Source organism: Echeneis naucrates, chromosome 13, assembly GCF_900963305.1.
Source record: "Echeneis naucrates chromosome 13, fEcheNa1.1, whole genome shotgun sequence".
Lineage (NCBI taxonomy): Eukaryota > Metazoa > Chordata > Actinopteri > Carangiformes > Echeneidae > Echeneis > Echeneis naucrates.
In genome coordinates this window covers 22,748,401-22,765,633 of record NC_042523.1, presented here as the reverse complement: position 1 = coordinate 22,765,633, position 17,233 = coordinate 22,748,401, and the positions used below count along the sequence as shown (strand labels likewise).

Genomic DNA, 17,233 nt, shown 5'->3' with positions numbered 1-17,233 from the left:
AGTCCAGCATGGTGCTGTTAGTGTCGGGTGTGTACTGCTTCCCAGTTTACTGCCGTCTCAGTGGGGCTGGAACGACTTGGCCAGTTCCTCCAGCAGAGACATTAATTTCTGCTCCTCCAGGGCGGAGCTGTGGGTCCAGGCCAGGGGGAGGTGGCTGGACACCATCCTTCGGTCTGAGCAACAAGCACAACAGAGGAGATGTTAGAATGAAGCTAAACACGGGCACTGTACTGTACCATCACTGGCATTACTCCACTAAAAGGGTAAATAATAAGAATGATAAACTTTAGAGCACCTTCTCTACCTGAAATCCAGCAACAAAAATGACCATTAAAAACAAATACTAATGAAAAGAAACTTGGGCTTTAAAAATAGAAACAGAAATAAAAATGGATTCAGAGCATATTGTAACAGTGAGTATTGCCTTTGCTGACAGCTGACAGCAAAAGTACTGGTTTTGACGGCTGTAGCTGTTTGAGCGTCAACATGAGATGAAGCGGTGGAGCAAGAGAGGGGAGAAGAAAGATGTCAGATTTTTTCCCAGACAGACTCGGTGTCGTCTCCATGTCGCTGTCACACTGAATCAAAGCAGAGCAGCTTCAGGTCACGTCACGTTGAAAAATGCACATTGTGTTTGAGTCTCTGCTGAAGTGTGCGTTCGGGCCACTGGGGTCACAGTGTATGTGTGCATGTGCACCAAAGCGCTCACAGAGGCACTTTACACTCCGGCAGTATCTGGCACCAAAAGCAGCCCACGCCAGCTGCGATGGACACAAGCCAAACTCTCTGACACACAAACACACACACAGAACTGACAAAAACATAATGCAGGCAGTATTTCTCCGTCTCGTCCTTCTTCCTGCGGCCTTTGGGAACATTTTTTAAAACCAAAAAAAATCCATCATAGATAAATTCACACACTTCATGTTGAAGATTGGTTTATTTTTTTGCCATCGTACCCTGATAGAAGCGCCCACTGGGGTTTTTGGTCGTGACCTCAGACACCGCCAGCCACACCACGGTGTCGGCCCCCTGCTCCGGGGTCCGCAGGCTGTCCTTCATGGAGCGGTGGAAGTCCGGCATGGCGTTGGCCACGGCTGACACACAGAGGGAAGGAAAAGATTGAACGCTGGTGAGCACTCTGGGAAAAATATGGATCCCGTTCAGGAAGTAGAGGTTGGTGATTCTGTTGTGTTTGGGGGGGGTGGGGGGGTAGTACCTGGAGTGTCCACCCAGCCGGGGTGCATGACAGAGAAATGGATGTTTGTGTGAGTCTTTGCCAGCTGCTCTGTCATCACCACCTGCTGCCTCTGGAACAAACACACACACAATGGGCAGATGAAGCGCACACGTCTCTTTGACAGGAATACAAACAACACACAGACTGACACAGATCTGATCTGACGTTTCCTTTGACGTCACACAAAAACAGGATCTACCTGATGTCAGCTTTTAAATGTAGACGCTGAAGTTTGAATTTGAATTCTGCCCGATTCGTATTCCACCTAAAAACTCTTACGATCGCTCACTGACAGTCATTTAAGGTCAAAGGTAAATCACACATTGAGTATCTGACACGTGGCTCAGCCTGACCAGCTGGTCCAGGATCAGGTCTTACTTTGTGCTGGGCGTAGACCATGGTGCCGTCATAGCGGCCTCTGTCAGACTGCAGGTTTCCCGTCCTGAGCTTCTGCACCAACATTCCCCCTGATGACACTGTGATCTGACCAAAGGGGAGAGAAAAAGAGAGTGTGTGTGTGTGTCTGTGTGTAATAGTGTGTGTTATATCCTACACTGTAATCCAGTGATCCAAAAGCATCTTTAACTGTTTACACTCCAACATTGAAGGACTTGAGTGTGAGTGTTGTTTGTGCCACTGCAGCTTCCCAACACTTCACACTGTAGGTGAGAACATTTAATTAATTATTGGTTGTATTTTTATTTTATTTTTTTTTGCCTTTATCTAGGGCAACAGGAAATGAAAATGTTTTCAGAGGGCCATTTCCCCATAGACTTCAATACAATCTGGCCCCTCTTGCCCCCTGTTTTAGTTCGGCGTGCCCACAGGAGGCTGAACAGAGAGAGCTGACCTATCAGACAAACTGTGGCACAATAAATCAAAGTATTTTTTTCAAGCTCCATCTCCCCCAGCAGAGAAATATTTATCTTTCGGAAAAATTTTATTTTGAGGGGACGAGACAGGAAATCAGGGATTTCTGCTCAGAGCTTGGTCTGCACCTCCACCGCTTGACTGTCAGGTTTTATTTCTTATAAGAAGAAATAAAGCACAAATTCTGAGAGTTGACAGACTGGACAGCACACGAATGATCCCCTGTGACTACAGCAGTGTTGTTTTTCACTTAAAGAGAGTCACCTTTTATGTTTGTGAACCAGTCTGACTGACATTTGACTGATCTGCAGACCAGTTATAACGAACAACAGGAAGTCGGAGCGGACCGTCTCGGACTCACCACTCTGGGGTCGGCGCTCTTCTCCAGCAGAGGAATGAGACTCTTGGTGAGGATGTAAACCGCTGGAGGTAAAACAGGGATGGATTGATACTTTAAACTAAATAAAAAGAAAAAAAAGAAACTTTTCTCGTATTGTTTCCCCTCAGTCCTGACCCCTGACCTTCGACTCACCGAGGACATTAGTGGCGAAGCTCTTCTCCATTCCTTCGGCGTTCACGTCTCTCTGACTCATGATAACGCCGGCGTTATTGATCTGCGCACATGAGACGTTTCCTGACTGATAAACTCTAATCCAAACACATGATAGAATTCATATTCTCATGTGAAAAAAGGTGATAAATACGACTCACCAGGACATTCAGGGCCTTGTACTTTCTCTTGAAGGCCTCGGCAAACTCCCAGACCTTCTTGGTCTCAGTCAGGTCCAGGATGTGGACATAGACCTCCTGTGATGACAGCAGCCATGTGGAATAATGAATACGGCATCGTGTCTGGGTCATTTCCTTTTATAATATCTGCGGAGAGGTGAGTCACACTGTACTTTATTTCCTGACTCCTTCACGATGTCAGCCCTCGCCTCCTCGGCCCTGTCCTTGTTCCTGCACACCATGTGGACCGTTCCACCTGTGACAGAGACAGAACAAATGTCGTCCTGTTATAATGTGACAGAGACAAAACAGCAGCTGGGCCCTAACCCATTTTTTCACCATCACCTGCCTGCAATGCGTCCAGCTTTGGGTCTAAGTTTCTTTACAGCCAGTGAAGAGTAAACCATTAGGGCACATTAAGTCAGCCACATCTCACAACTGTAAAATCTTTCTGCTTTGTGTGCAGATTTAATGAGGCAAAACAAAAGGTTGATGTGGAAGCTGAAAGATTTCTTCTCCTGGTATAATGCGACAGACTGAAACTAACACACACAGGAGGGATTTGTTGTACAGTGTTCATTAATGTTATAAATAAGGACAACATGTCAGGACTAATGCTTCCTGCCCGGATGCACTTTATCCACAGACTCTGTGAAAGTGTGTAATCGAGAAGTGCTGCTGCCTAACCCCCCTTTACATTTTTCATAATCATTAGTTTGTACCATACAAACCGGGAAGGGTCGTATTTACCAAAAGTAAAAAGAGATGAATGTTATTAATTTTGTGCCAAGTTTCTCCAAATTAGAGTCACACAAACATAGCAATTGTAAAAAATAAAGTCTGTGTGTCAGTGAGTGTGGGATGTGTGCGTGCAGTCGGTCTTATAATCTGTTGTAGAGATGTTGTGTGTTTCTATCAGAGCCCACACAAGAAACCAAAGCAGCATTCAGGCAGATGGATGTCGTGATCGATGAGGAGATCAGGAACTGGAAGAACATACAGAACAAACGTCACATGCAGTTTAAAGGCTTTAAAAGCTGTGATGTCCGCTGTTTTTGGCTGTCTGTAGTTCTGCTTCATGTCCTGGTTATTTAGTTACGCTGACATTGTCTGAATAGAGGAGGTGTGTTTGGTGAAATACGGGGTTAACGCGATGAGCCCTCTTGTGTCGTTAGTTCTTTTGAACACAGTGGTACCTTTCTTGGCGATGGCCATGGCGGTGGCTTTGCCGATGCCGCTGTTGGCTCCGGTTATCATGAAGGAGCGCCCGGCCATGGAAACCTCCAGGTCCTTCTCCACAAACCGCTTGGAGGCCGACAGGAAGGCGCTCCTGGAAAAACATGAACGTCTCTGCCTCAGTGTGCGTGTTCGGGTCATAAGGGGTCATTGGAGGTGTAGCTGTGCACTTTATTTCTCTTCACAGCTTCACTGTGGGGGGGGGGGGGGGGGGCATTGTCTCTGAGAAGAAGGGCTTTGGGATGAGACTAGTGGCAGTGACAGCAGCATCAGAGTGTGTGTGGAGGTGGCACCAAGGACCCCATTGTCCTGGATGCTATTGTTGAGGGTGGCCGAAGGGAGGAGGTGGTGGTGGTTGGGGGGGGGGGGGGTAACAGTGAGGCTAAATGCCCGCTCTGTTCAATGGTGTCATGCAGAGAGCTATTAGTGCAGGGTCAGAGCGGGCTGCTCTCTGGGAGAAAAGATAACACAGAACAAAGGGGAGAAGGGAAACCATCACAAAAGCACCTCTTCAGACAACTTGGCTTTCTGTCCGCTCGCCTCCACAGATCAGAATCAGACAGGAAGGTTTTCCAACGCCTCCTTTTCTCGGCTCCTCACGAGTCCTTATCACCCAAATCAACAGATTTGATCACCACAACGTCGGAGTTATACATCATCCCTTCGCAACAGATCCATAAAATCCACACGTGCTTTGGTTCTTACCATCAGGACATTTCTGATTTACTATAAATGCCTTTGAATATTGTTTTTTCTGTCTAAATAATGCCCATTACAGCTCACACATCTTTTTTTTTGTTCTCTCAGAAAGTGAAATAAATGTGATCTGATAGCAAGTGGAGGATCACTCCTTTGACATTTTAAAAGCATCCACATTTAGTCGACTCTGGTTTAAAACTGAGCAAAATTATTAATTCTCTCCTGACTGTCTAATTCAATGTTGACATTAAACGCCTAAATCTACAGACACATACTGAAGATACTTTTTTTTTTTTTATTTTCAACTGATAAATTGAGTGCATTAAAACTGACAGACATTAAAACTGTGGTAATATAAAAAAAAATTCTAGTAAATGAAATGAATGAAAGTTAATTTTCAAATTTCACATTATAAAGGAACTCCAATGTAAATGTTAAATTTTCAACTGAACAACGTTGGCTGATGTTACAGATGTCACATTAAATAACCTGCAAACGTTTTTTAAAATCACTTTTAAATCAGAAAGAGCGAAAGCACATTGAAATGGAAATAAACGATCCGTTTCCTGAGCTGTTTGTTTGTTTGTTTGTTTGTTTGTTTCTGTGCTTTGGGCAGAGCAGCCATAATGTAGTTTTCATCACACACACACACACACACACACACACACACACACACACACACCTGGGGGCCCAGCTGGAGGTCTTACCTGGTGAACTCGGTCATCCCCTTCAGGAACCAGGCGGAGTTTCGGTACAGGGACATGGTGCCGCTGGAAGCCTCTCGCCGAGCTCCGGTCCTCCGGCTCCGGTTTTACTCTGCAGCGGGACCACGTGCGGCTCCGCTGAATTCAATTAGCGCGAGCCCCCACCATCACTGAAACCCCGGACCGGAACCTGGACCGGAATCTGGGTCTGTTTAATCCGCCGTTTCTACACAGTGCGCTGTTTCTGTTTGTTTGTTTGTTTATTAACTTAAAATGACGTCATATCTGGACGTGTTGCCCCGCCCCCATGATAATGTGTGACGTGCTTGTGTGTGACAACCTCCTACACAAAGTCACCTTTAATGAAGTCGACGTAATTATCAGCTGAGAGCAGACAAATACATTTAAATTTCTCTCTTTGCTTTAGTAAAATAAAACGCTCCTTCTCTCTTTAACTGAAGACTGAATTAAAAGGATTTTTTTTTTCTGTATAGAAAGTTTATGTGTTGGTCTTTAAAAAGAGTCCGCCCACCTGCCGTACCCCCCGCCCCCTGACCTCTGACCTCACCGGCTCACCTGTCCCCGGAAGCCAATGAGCGGCGGGATCGAGGGAAGGGCGCGGCCCCGAGCGGAGGAGCGGTGATGCCGAGTTCTGTCCGAGCTCAGCAGGTACGGACGGATCCTCTGACACCTGGAGGGGGACCTGAAGGGGACAAAATGGTGAGTACCTCAGACTGTCTGTACTGAACCTGCTGGAAGACCCAGTCAGATTCATGTGTTTGATTTATAAAGTGCCTGTTTTTATCACTAAATAATAATAATAATAATAATAATAACAAAATCAGTTCAGGTGATTAAAGGTCACGACATGTCGGAGTTGAATGAAGATCCTGATATTTGTTGTATCAGGAACAACTGAGGTCAAAGCTGACAGGCAAAACCAATGCAAATGTTGAGATGGACTTAAAGGACAACATTACACACACACATCAACGCAGACTCACAAAACATCCTCACAACATGTTAAAATGAAGCTTTCAGCCTGTAGCTGACGTTCTTGTTCCGACCTTGAGTCCTCGTTTATCTCACTGCAGGCAGGAGCCGAGCAAAGAGGGCAAAGAGCTCCCAGTAATTGCCCTTGCACAATGGAAGCTGTGTGTTGCTTAAAGGTTGTGTTGTGTTTCCCAGGTGTTATTTATTCTGAATACTCATGTTTGTGATTGTTTTGATGAATACATGTGTGTGTAACCCCCAAAACAGAACGTGTACAGCAGAAACCTCATGCACTGATCACCCCCCCCCCACACACACACACACACACACACACAGATACGCTTCCTGTTGCTGTTCAGTCGGCAGGGGAAGCTGCGACTGCAGAAATGGTTCACACCGGTGCCGGACCGAGAGAAGAAGAAAGTGATCCGGGACATGATGACGCTGGTGTTGTCCCGTCCGCCACGTTCCTGCAACTTCCTCCAGTGGAAGGACCTGAAGATAGTTTACAAGAGGTGACACAGCTGTGTGTATTTTCTCTCGTGTGTTGTGTGGTCAGACTCCTCGCTGGCTCTGTTTACACTTGCACTTAAACCCAGAACACACAGACACACCTTCGTCTCAGCGATGGCCCGTAAAGAGTGAAGGACAGGTTAAACACACAGAGCGTGACCCAGATTAATGAGTTATGATGTTTTTATCTTCTCTAACTTTAAAGTCCTTTTTATGAAACTCAAATGAATATTCGAAGGATAAAATAAAGACGTTACCTTTATGAAGTATTTCATGATACATTTGCATTCAGGCAGTCTAATTAAATCTTTTGTTGACCGCCTCCTGTATATATGCAGGAACAGATCAGATCAAATGAGGATTTATTCCGTAATGGCAGAATTTACTGTATTTGTTTGTCTTTCCTTTAATTTCTAGTTTAATTTATTACTTTTTTCCATTCCAAAGAGCTCATAGTGTTTCCAGGCTTCTTGACAGTTTTGTGTCAGGTGTTACTGTGACATTTGACCTTTCATCTTCTGCCGTTTCAGGTATGCCAGTCTGTATTTCTGTGCAGGTCTGGAGGACCAAGATAATGAGCTGCTGGCCCTCGAGGTGCTACACAGATACGTGGAGTTGTTGGATAAATACTTTGGCAACGTAAGTGGAGCTGAATGTCTCCGTCCAAGTGAAATAATGTGTTTGGTTTCAACACACAGGTGTTTATGTGCTGTGGCTAATCAGATGCTGAAGCACTCCGGGCGTCTTCTGACTGTCGGCCAATAAAGGCAGCTAATTGAGCCCAGATGTGGGAGTGTAGGGGCCGGATTCGGGCTGAGGATCCAGACTAATGTTGGACTCTGCTGTCATCATCAATTTTATACTTTTATGTACAACTCTGTGAATGTTGGAACTAGAACTGCACGTTCAAAAATTGAAATCAACAGTTCGATACGCGACAGCTACCAGTTGCTAGCAGGAAGCTTGCAGGAAGATAAAGTCATAACTTTGGTCTCTGACTTTGAACTTGCTGCTGGATAAAAATTGTCTCACATGACACAGCGCAGTCGCTGTTATTGATTCATCAGTATCTGATACAATAGTGATTAAAGGTCACCGAGTAATAACAACTCAGGCATTATCTCTTTTTATCTGCCTAGCTATCAGCACAATCTACACGGCAGCATGTGGTGGACCACAGAGATTAATCTGCTGCCTCATAACTTTATGACAGACGACCTCTTTTGAGAAATCGTAAAACAGGATTTTGGAGGATTTGCTCCCATTCAACCACAGGAGCATTAGTGAGAGCCAGCACTGTTGACTCAGAGTTCATCACAAAGGTGTTGGGTGAGGTGGAGGTCAGGGCTGCGTGCCAGGTCAGAAGTCACATGTTCTCATGCTGGATCCAGTAAATCTAAAACATCATCCTGCGTGTTGCTGTACAGCAAATGTCTGCCGCAAATGTCTACTGCAACACTTGTTGATGTTATAAACCACAATGGGAGGCAACAAAAAATAATTATAAGATGGATTCTTAACTCTTTCTTTTTTTATAAAGCTGATTATATCTGGGGTCAATTTGAGGAACTTAATGTCGGCTGTGAAAAACCACAGAAAAGGGACCAGTGAACTTAAGTGACTGTTGTGTCAGTCTTCACTCTGCACAGCCACGACACTGTGCGCTCTGCCAACGTCCCTCTGGTGTCCACGAGATGTCTCTGCACGAGGCTGTGACCACAAACACAAACTGATAGTCAGGGAAGGAGATGAAACAGACATTACATGGAAAATGTTTTTCTTTTTAAAATCATAAGTGCTTCTTTCCTCAACTTGTCACTGCTTCTTTATAGGATTCAGTCAGAGCCCGATCAACTGTGTTTATAATTTGGATCACGTCTGAAATACCTTTTACACAACAATGAGTGGTTTATCGTTCTGCCTTCCTCCGTCAGGTTTGCGAGCTGGACATCATTTTCAACTTTGAAAAGGCTTACTTCATCCTGGACGAGTTTCTGATGGGAGGAGAAGTCTTGGAAACGTCCAAACTAGCCGTGGGCGGCGCGATAGAGGAGGCGGACATGCTCCAGGAGGTACGGCCAGCTCCTGCACTCCCTCAGCTTCATGTAGGTTCTTCTTTTTACTCATGTAAGATATGAAATGTGCCTCTTCCCTCCTCACAGACGTTAGAGGACTACATGAGCAAACCGGCCTACTGAGCCAAGACACGACCAGGACTGAAGGCTGAACTGAAAATGTTAATAACGTGGTCAAACTGTAACCATATTCCTAGTTATTTTTTTTAATGCCTGTACTCGTGGAATTTTAATTGCGTGTAATTTTACAGCGTTTACAAGTGCCTCCTATTTATAAATCTCAGGGTTTATACGGTCGTAGTGTTCGATTGGTGAGGAAATGAAGAAACACCACACAGTAAGGAAAAATTAAAGTCAATGCTTTATTAACCTCAGGTATGTCACATATGACCACATTTAAGAAAGAATTACCAAAAAACACAAGTGAATCTAAGGGATCCCACACTGATTTCGGTTGTGTGTCTGGTTGCTTGTGTGTGCATGTGTGCATTGAAATGTAAGGCTGGTGAGTCCACATGTAGGCTACTGGTTGTTAAATGCTGTCGAGCAACACAAATCTATGAATATAGCTCTATATATAAATGTGTATATAGAGATATATATAGATATATATATATATGAAAGAAAAGCATCAAAGGAATGTCAAAACGTATTCCTGCTAATAAATAACAACTTTTGTAAACCTACAGAATAACTAAAGTTGATGTCATTTTATTCTTTAAAATACTTTTCCCCCCTCCCTCCACCTAAACACACACACACACGTGTATATATATATATATATATATATATATATATATATATATATATATATATATATATATATATATATATTAAATGTGTGTATTTTCTTTACACTGTTTTCTCATCAGCATCACTGTCTTCAGTTTCTGGGTTCAGGTAGCTCAGTAGTTTCATCACTGCCTCGTTTTCAAAGCCCTCCGTTGGTGTTCCCCCGCTCCGCTCGCCCCCCTCAGACTGTCTCTTTTCCTTCGGGCTCTTGTCCAAGTCCACGTGATCCAAATAGTCCTGAATGGCTTGTTCAAGGGAAGAGCCTGTCACGCTCTGCCCGGCCTCGTCCCGCTTTTGGCTCGCCTTGCCAAACGCTGGGTTCAGATACTGCGCCGGCATCCGAGCGGCCAAATATGCTGCCAGCTCGTCCTCGGCCATGCTGTTGTCATAATCGTCCTTTAATGTGCCAGGAAGGTGCCGCTGAGTGGGAACGGATTCTGTGTGAAGTCGTGACAGTGAGCTTTTGTACTGCTTCTGCTTCCTGGCAGGAGCTCGGTCCTCGGTGCCCCCGAAACCCAAGATTTTGAGGATTTCCTCTGTCCTCAGCTGCTCCATGGATTTCCGACTATCTGGCAGGCGTCTGCTGTAGAATTTAGCTTCCGGCACCTTCAGTGTCTTTGGGGATATCTGAGAGAGCTTGTTTTGTGCTCTGGTTAATTTGTCGATCTTTCGTGTCCTGTCTTGATTCGTCATTTCTCCGGCTTTGAGCATGTCCATCAGGTCTTCAGGTGGGATCTGGTACTTCTGGGAGATCTGAATAAAATCATAGAGGGTTCGTGGAAGTATGTTATCTCTGTACTGCATCTGAGCCAGCCTCCTCTCTGCCCTCTTCTCCTCCTCCTCCTCTTCCTCTATCTCTCGTTTCTGTTCTTCTTCAGTTTTTTCCAGCACTTTGAGGAGGTAGTAGTCGACCAGTTTGGTGACGTCATCTGGATCGTTTGACCTTTTCACTGGGTAAGTCTCATCATCTTCCTCTTCATCGTTTTCATCGTCATCATTGTCATCAACATAATCAAGCCCGCGGTCTGCCTCATGTTTGTTACCTCTCTCCTCTTCCTCGTCCTCATCCTCGTCCTCTTCCTCCTCTTGTATTGGACCCCAGTCGAATGCGAAATCCCCGCCGAGGTCATCGTACGCCACATTCCTCACGTTAAAAGCATCCTCATCATCTTCCTCCTCCTCCTCATCATCATCCTCCATGTCATCCTCCTCATCTTGACGTTTATGGCTCGTCCTTGTGTTGGTCAGCTTGTCCAGCTCGTCAAAGACGGATTGCAGCGTTGCCAGATTCTGAGGCGTGTACTTCTCCTCCACGTTCTCGTTGGTGCGTTTGAAGTGGCTCTCGTGCTCCAGATCTCGCCCCTCTTCCTCCTCTTCCTCACCCCCCTCGCCTTCCTCCTCGCCTTCCTCCTCATCCTCAAACATCAGCGGCAGCTTCTTGTGGAGCATGATGCCGTGTTGCTTCTGCTGCACCCTGGGATACACGGAGTCCCTCGGGCCTTCTCCTTCTTCGCCGGGGCGAAGTGAATCCGGCTTGGATGCCTTCTCCGTCTGCTGCAGGGTGCTGAGCACGGCCTGGAGCAGCTCTTCGCTCTTATCCTCCCTGCCTTCCTCTTCCTCATCCTCATCTTTACTCTGCATTGGGTTAGAACCCAGTCTCAGCATCATGCGCAGCTTCTCTGTATCATCCAGGCGGCTGGCGTCGTACCCTGCAGAGAGAGGCTGCTGCTGTGGGGAGTCTGCGTCCGTCCTCTGACGGAGGCTCTCGATGTACTCCAAGGCTTTGAGCATGTCAGCGCCGGGGGCATTTCCTCTCTGGGAGTCTGACTCACTCGCCTGCAGTTTGTGCTGTCTGAGTGACGCCCCGTGAACACCGCAGCAACTCTGGAGGTGAAGGGCCAAGAGAAGGCTGGCGAAACAGACAAGGAAGAGTTTTGTCGCTATGCAGGTCTCGGGGAGCGAGGGCATGGTGTCGCCTGCAGAGGGAAGACAAAAATGCACATGTCAGCACTGACATTTACACACCAAGCCAACAGGTTCTCAAAAGTTACCGATCCGGCATTTGTCTGTCTCTGATCTTCACTTTGAATGTTTCACAGAGACGTTACTGAACTGCCCGGCAGTTAAATAAAGCCATTCTCATTATTATTACTACTGAAGATGTCTTTCAGATGCTCCCACAGCAAGTGATTGATTAGGTTTTATGTCAGATATCCTCCCTGATGGGGGGGGGCTCAAACCAGAAACTGCACAACACCTGAGTTACATCCGACAAATAACAACAACAACAACAATAATAAGATCCTGCCTCTGTCTTCCAACAGCATTACCAGCAGTGGCATTCAGCGGCTCCTGTGAAAATCTCATTAGTCGTGAAATTACTGCTCGCCGTGAGTCACGGCCCCGTTGTCAAGGTAACCCAGTAAGGCTGATGTTCCTTCGGAACCTCTGGAAACCTCTAAACTCCAATTATCTCTGTTTCAGATGTTTCAACTCAAAATGAACACTTTTTAAACAGGCTGTCGACTCTGCTGGGACGAATTGTGACTCTGCTGCCACAGATGCTTTAAAATATTTGTTTTCAATGATCAAAAATCAAGGGCAGATTTATATGTAGATACGTTATTGTGGTTTACAAATGTTGGTATGAAAGCGTAAGCCAGTTGAGTTTGTATATAAAACTAAGAGAGCAGAAGCATCATGAACTGCTGTCGTTTTGTTTACTCTCCCTTCGATCCAGCAGCACTAATTTACTCAATCTAACTAATTAGTTTTTTTTTAATTTTTAAGTAAATGAAAGAAAGAAAAAAAAAACCAATCACTTGAAAACAGCACGAAGTGAAAATGAGAACAAAGAAACGCCACCTCTGCGCCTCCACATCTGTGTCGGTGCATCAGGTTGGCAAAGAGCTTCTAACAAACACAGGCTGAGTGAAACAACAAAACAAAACACAAAGCTCCTCCTGTGTGTTCAGACTGTGAGCTCTTACCTTCGTTGGTCGTTTCAGCGGAGCGACGTGACGGAGCTCAGCATCTCTCTGCTTTCAGCACCGCGGACAGCTCCTCGCGCTATTAGAGGCGCCACCTGACTCGTGCGTCACAGCTCGATGAGATACGTAACAGAGGCGCGTGCGTGCGCCCCCCCCCCCCCCCCCCCCCCCACACACACACACACAGATTCATACGTGCACGCGCAGGTAATTTCAGTCAGCCAAACAAAAACGGCTTCGCTCTTTGAATAAGAACTAAAGTAGTTTTGGCGGCTGCGCATCTTCTGTAGCGTGAATAAAATGGACCATTCGCGCTAAATTAAGGGCCCAATGAATGAGTGAATGAGTGAATGAATGAGTGAATGAGCCAGCCTGTGTCTGAGGGACTCTGGACAGTGGACAGTGGATGGTGGAGAACTGAAGCTGTGCCCCCCCCCCCCCCCCCGGTAGGTGACGCTGAACGGCGGATTGACAGTTAAATAAATGAGGTTTGTGCATCGTTTTGTTGTTCGTTTGTCATGTAGTAGTGTAGTTGTGTAGTCGCTGCGGCACTGAGGGACACACACTGTGAAAGTCCACCGATGACTCACAAATGGACTCCGCCAAAGTCTGAGAGGGGCGGGGTGACAGAGGGACTGCAGAGGAGTGTGTGTGTGTGTGTGTGTGTGTGTGTGTGTGTGTGTCTGTCAGAGAGAGAGAGCACTTTCGTCTGCCAGGCCCACTGTGGTCTCTATTTTTGGCTGCCTGTCAAATCTTGTGTAGTATGGATCTGCGTGTGTGCGTGTGCGTGTTTGTGTGTTCCATTCATAAACCCTCCTGTTGTTGTGTGATGTGAGTTCAGGCCATCCTCCACCGACCTGCTTGTCTGGTATTCAGTATAAGTTTTCAGCATCTCCAGTGTTGTCACATAAATGGTTGTTGTGTCCTTTTATTTGTGTTTGTGATGCTCTGTCTGTCATTTCTATTTCTCAACTTCAAGATATCAAATCGTACAAAATAATTTTTTGATTCTACAGGAGGGCGGTGAAAGTAACCTTTATTAGGATAAAGTCGGACCTGAAGAAAACTGGGACAAAAGAGCTGATTTTAATCTCCCATCCCCGTCAACCTCATTACACACACACACACACAGTGCCAGTTTTGTACTGATAAAGCCTGAGCTGTCTGGCTAATTGCTTGTGGCTGCGTCTGTGGCAGGATTACTGGTAAACAGAAACCAATTACAGCCCAGTTCCAAAAAGAAAAAGGTTTTTCTCTGTTAAAAAGGCGGCGTGTCGCTCCTGTTCTCGCTGACCTCGAACGGAAGTCACTGCCGCAGAGTGATTTAGGGGTTTGCAGTCATCACACAGGTTTGTGCTCCGTTACACCCTCTGGGTTCCTCCGAGGCACACACAGTCCAGACTGGGATTGTCTGAGATGATATGAGATGATATGAGAGCAGAGGATGAAGTGCTGGTATCCTCCTGCTCCTTTCTTATAAAACATTGTTTCTCAGTTCTCTGACTTCTCTTCAGTTTGTCCCTCTCTTTTTCAAAGAAGACACTTAATCCCTCACCTGTCAGCTGCCTTGAATAAAAGCTTCTCCTGGATTAGTCGATACAAATCTGATTGATGGATCAAGAATTAATAAAAAATCCAACAGCTGTTAAAGCGCTCTTTTTGTGTCCTCAGAAGGGTTGACAGTCTCTGGACTTAAACTGGTTTAGGGTTAGTATCAGTAAAGATGCTTTGAGTCGTCTCATGGACTTTGATTTGTGTTCCTCACAGACAAACACACACATCTCCTGGTGGAGAGCATCGTGTCCTTTCCCCTCTTTACCCCCCCCCCTCTCTCTGCGTCTGCCCCCCCCCCCCCCCAGTGACTGACCGGCTGCTCCCCATTCATTACCGCTGGCCTTGACAGCCAATAATTCTGGCTCTTAACTCAGGTTGTCAGAAGCTTGGCATCCACTGTGTACAGAGACAAGGAGGGAGGGGGGAGAGGAAGGTTGTGAATGGGTTTGCAGGGTTTGACGTCAGCTTCATTTCTCTCTCCTCTGGTCGATTATGTGTGTGTGTGTCTGGAAATAGGTGTGATGCATTTGTCTTTTTCTCTCTCTCTCTTCTCTGAAATGTGAGACGTGGCAGCTTCTCCAAAGCATTTCTGGCACGCCAGGGCAGATTTGACAAAAAACATATTTGTCAGCTTTCCCTGAAATTATAACAACAATGAAGTCATTCATTTGTTAAAAGTGTGTGTTTGGAGCCTTCACAGCTGACTGGCAGGTTCAAACATGACTCCAGGAAACTGATGGCTTGATCAGAGGGAGAAAACAAATTATACTTTCTTATGCAACAGCCATTAAAACACTCTGGTCCGCTCTGATTTAGATATTTTAGCACATATGCAATGATGCTAAAATCCACTCTCATGTTGTGCATTTCTGTTTTTCTGATGTGTGGCCACGGCAGGATGAGTCATCCAGTTTGCTTTGCGAGGAGAATACAGCAGAAACAATCAGACCACTTTGGCTGTTTATTAAATGAAAATGAAATTGGCAGGATCCTCAGCACGTTTGGAAATTCAAAACAGCGGAGAAACAATTCAGCAGAGGGCTTTGAAGGGATAGTTTCACAGGTGTGATGGAGATCTGTGGCTTTGCTCAGACAGCATCAGTTCAAAGCTCCAATACATCAGGAAATTTTGCATTTTATCATGAAAAGGCTGCTCCACAAAGGATCCATCGTTTGGAGCCTTCCTTTCCCAGTAAAATGATTTAGTTGTTGATGAATGTGAATGTTTTATAGGATTCATTCATGTCATTATTTCATAATGCCGCATTTTCTACTTTATTGAACATTATTGGGTCTCTGCTGTAACTGCAGCTGATCAACTTAAACCTTAATATAACAAAACAGCTCATGTTTGCCAAGAGACAGTTTCCTTCCTTTTGTTCACGTTATCAGAGATGTCATGACACATACAGCAACGCGGCTTTATCACATTAACAGTGCGACGGTGCACGATCGTCCTTCTTTGATTTATTCGGCGTCTCTCTGTTTTCTCCTGCTTTTCTTGCCTGGGGCAGCAGATGAGACCCAGAAAAGGAGCGAAGTTTAAACAGATAAAGAAAAGTTGTCTGATGAGATTAATTTTAAAGGAGAAGAAAGGGGGGCCAGGCTCTCTGTCCTCGGTTTTCATATTTCTGCTGTCAGGATCAGCAACAGTTTGAGGAACATGAACAGCGATGCTTCGTTGCTGATGAGATCCAATTTGTTGCACGTTTCCTCTCATTGCCTTTTCCAGGTCGCAGACTTTGATGTTGCTGTTTTTGAACAAGGCCTCTGCCTCATTCCTCCATCTTAAAGCCACAGAGCAGATGTTGTGTTGGGAATATTTGTTGTTTACCTCCTTCTGAGAGACAAAAATAAACCCGCCCCTCCCTCCCTCCCTTTTCTATCCCACCAGCATTACTCAGAAACAGCCTCTTTTATTGCTGCGACACATTAGAGGACAGTAGGGACACTAAACGGGAGGTTTCTAAAATGAACTATATTCCATAACTGTTTATATGGAGGAGAAAGACCACACAGGAGTTATGGCTGCTGTGTGGATCTGCAGGGAGACAGCCAAAGCTCCAGTTTGAGCTCTCTGTCTTCATGGTTGTCTGCTCCGGGAGCAGAGTGGACACCAGGGGAACCCACAGCACGTGAAACATCGCTGAACCTGTGGAAAACACAGCTCAGTGTACGTGGAAGGATTTGATGTTGCACATCTTCGAACTTGACATTCAAGCAGATGTGCAGGTCAAACATCAGCGGAACAATAAGAGTTCGACTTCTGCAAGCTTGCAGGAGGATTTTTTTTTATAATTCGCTAAACAAATACATCATCTAAGGGATTTTCTAAGGGAGTGTCATGTTAGGTTTGATTTGCTGGTCCAGAATTAAATACAGAAAATATTGATAATATAATAATATTTTCCTAATGTCCATCATCATCCTGGGATGAATTTTGCATCATTAACCACCTCAACGTCACTTAAATTTGTGCCGATTGGCAAATTTTAGCATGTTAACATGCTAAAGTAGTTAGCAGGGTGAAGCTCTTCTGCCTTTGCTTTCAATGTCCTCCTTCATTATTTCACATTTAGCAGCAGTTTCAGTTTGTGTTTGTGTGGTTTGTGCAGGTTTAGGTTTGGAGTGACTCATTCTTAAGCTGTGCTTTGAGTTTAATGCTAACAGGCTAACATACCATGTGTGCAATGGTAGTACTAACACACACATGTTGAAGGTTATTTCTGATTTGATTGAATTGAATTGATTTAGTTTTGGAACCAGACTTCAGAACTGCTGCTAATGTTGACTTGGACTGAGTATCCAACAGTGATTGGTGTCTGTGGAGGTGAGAAG

At 45.3% G+C, this 17,233-nt stretch overlaps 3 protein-coding genes across 3 annotated transcripts; 1 reads left to right on the top strand and 2 right to left on the bottom strand.

Moving 5' to 3' along the window:
- Positions 1–57: 57 nt before the first annotated feature.
- Positions 58–5,685, bottom strand: dhrs12la (dehydrogenase/reductase 12-like a). The gene is made up of 10 exons (XM_029517939.1): positions 5,482–5,685; positions 4,036–4,169; positions 3,013–3,095; positions 2,822–2,917; positions 2,643–2,724; positions 2,472–2,533; positions 1,619–1,723; positions 1,220–1,310; positions 960–1,097; positions 58–173 (listed from the first exon to the last, which is right to left on the bottom strand). The coding sequence occupies exons 1-10, from the start codon at positions 5,535–5,537 to the stop codon at positions 58–60; spliced, it is 963 nt and encodes a 320-aa protein (XP_029373799.1). The 5' UTR covers positions 5,538–5,685.
- A 1,130-nt stretch (positions 5,686–6,815) lies between these two features.
- Positions 6,816–9,712, top strand: ap1s3a (adaptor related protein complex 1 subunit sigma 3a). The gene is made up of 4 exons (XM_029517728.1): positions 6,816–6,986; positions 7,515–7,623; positions 8,919–9,056; positions 9,147–9,712. Exons 1-4 carry the CDS (start codon positions 6,907–6,909, stop codon positions 9,180–9,182), a joined length of 363 nt encoding a protein of 120 aa, XP_029373588.1. The 5' UTR covers positions 6,816–6,906; the 3' UTR covers positions 9,183–9,712.
- Positions 9,713–9,911: 199 nt separating this feature from the next.
- On the bottom strand, positions 9,912–11,819 carry scg2a (secretogranin II a). Its single transcript, XM_029518268.1, has one exon. The coding sequence runs from the start codon at positions 11,817–11,819 to the stop codon at positions 9,912–9,914; it is 1,908 nt and encodes a 635-aa protein (XP_029374128.1).
- Positions 11,820–17,233: the final 5,414 nt, after the last annotated feature.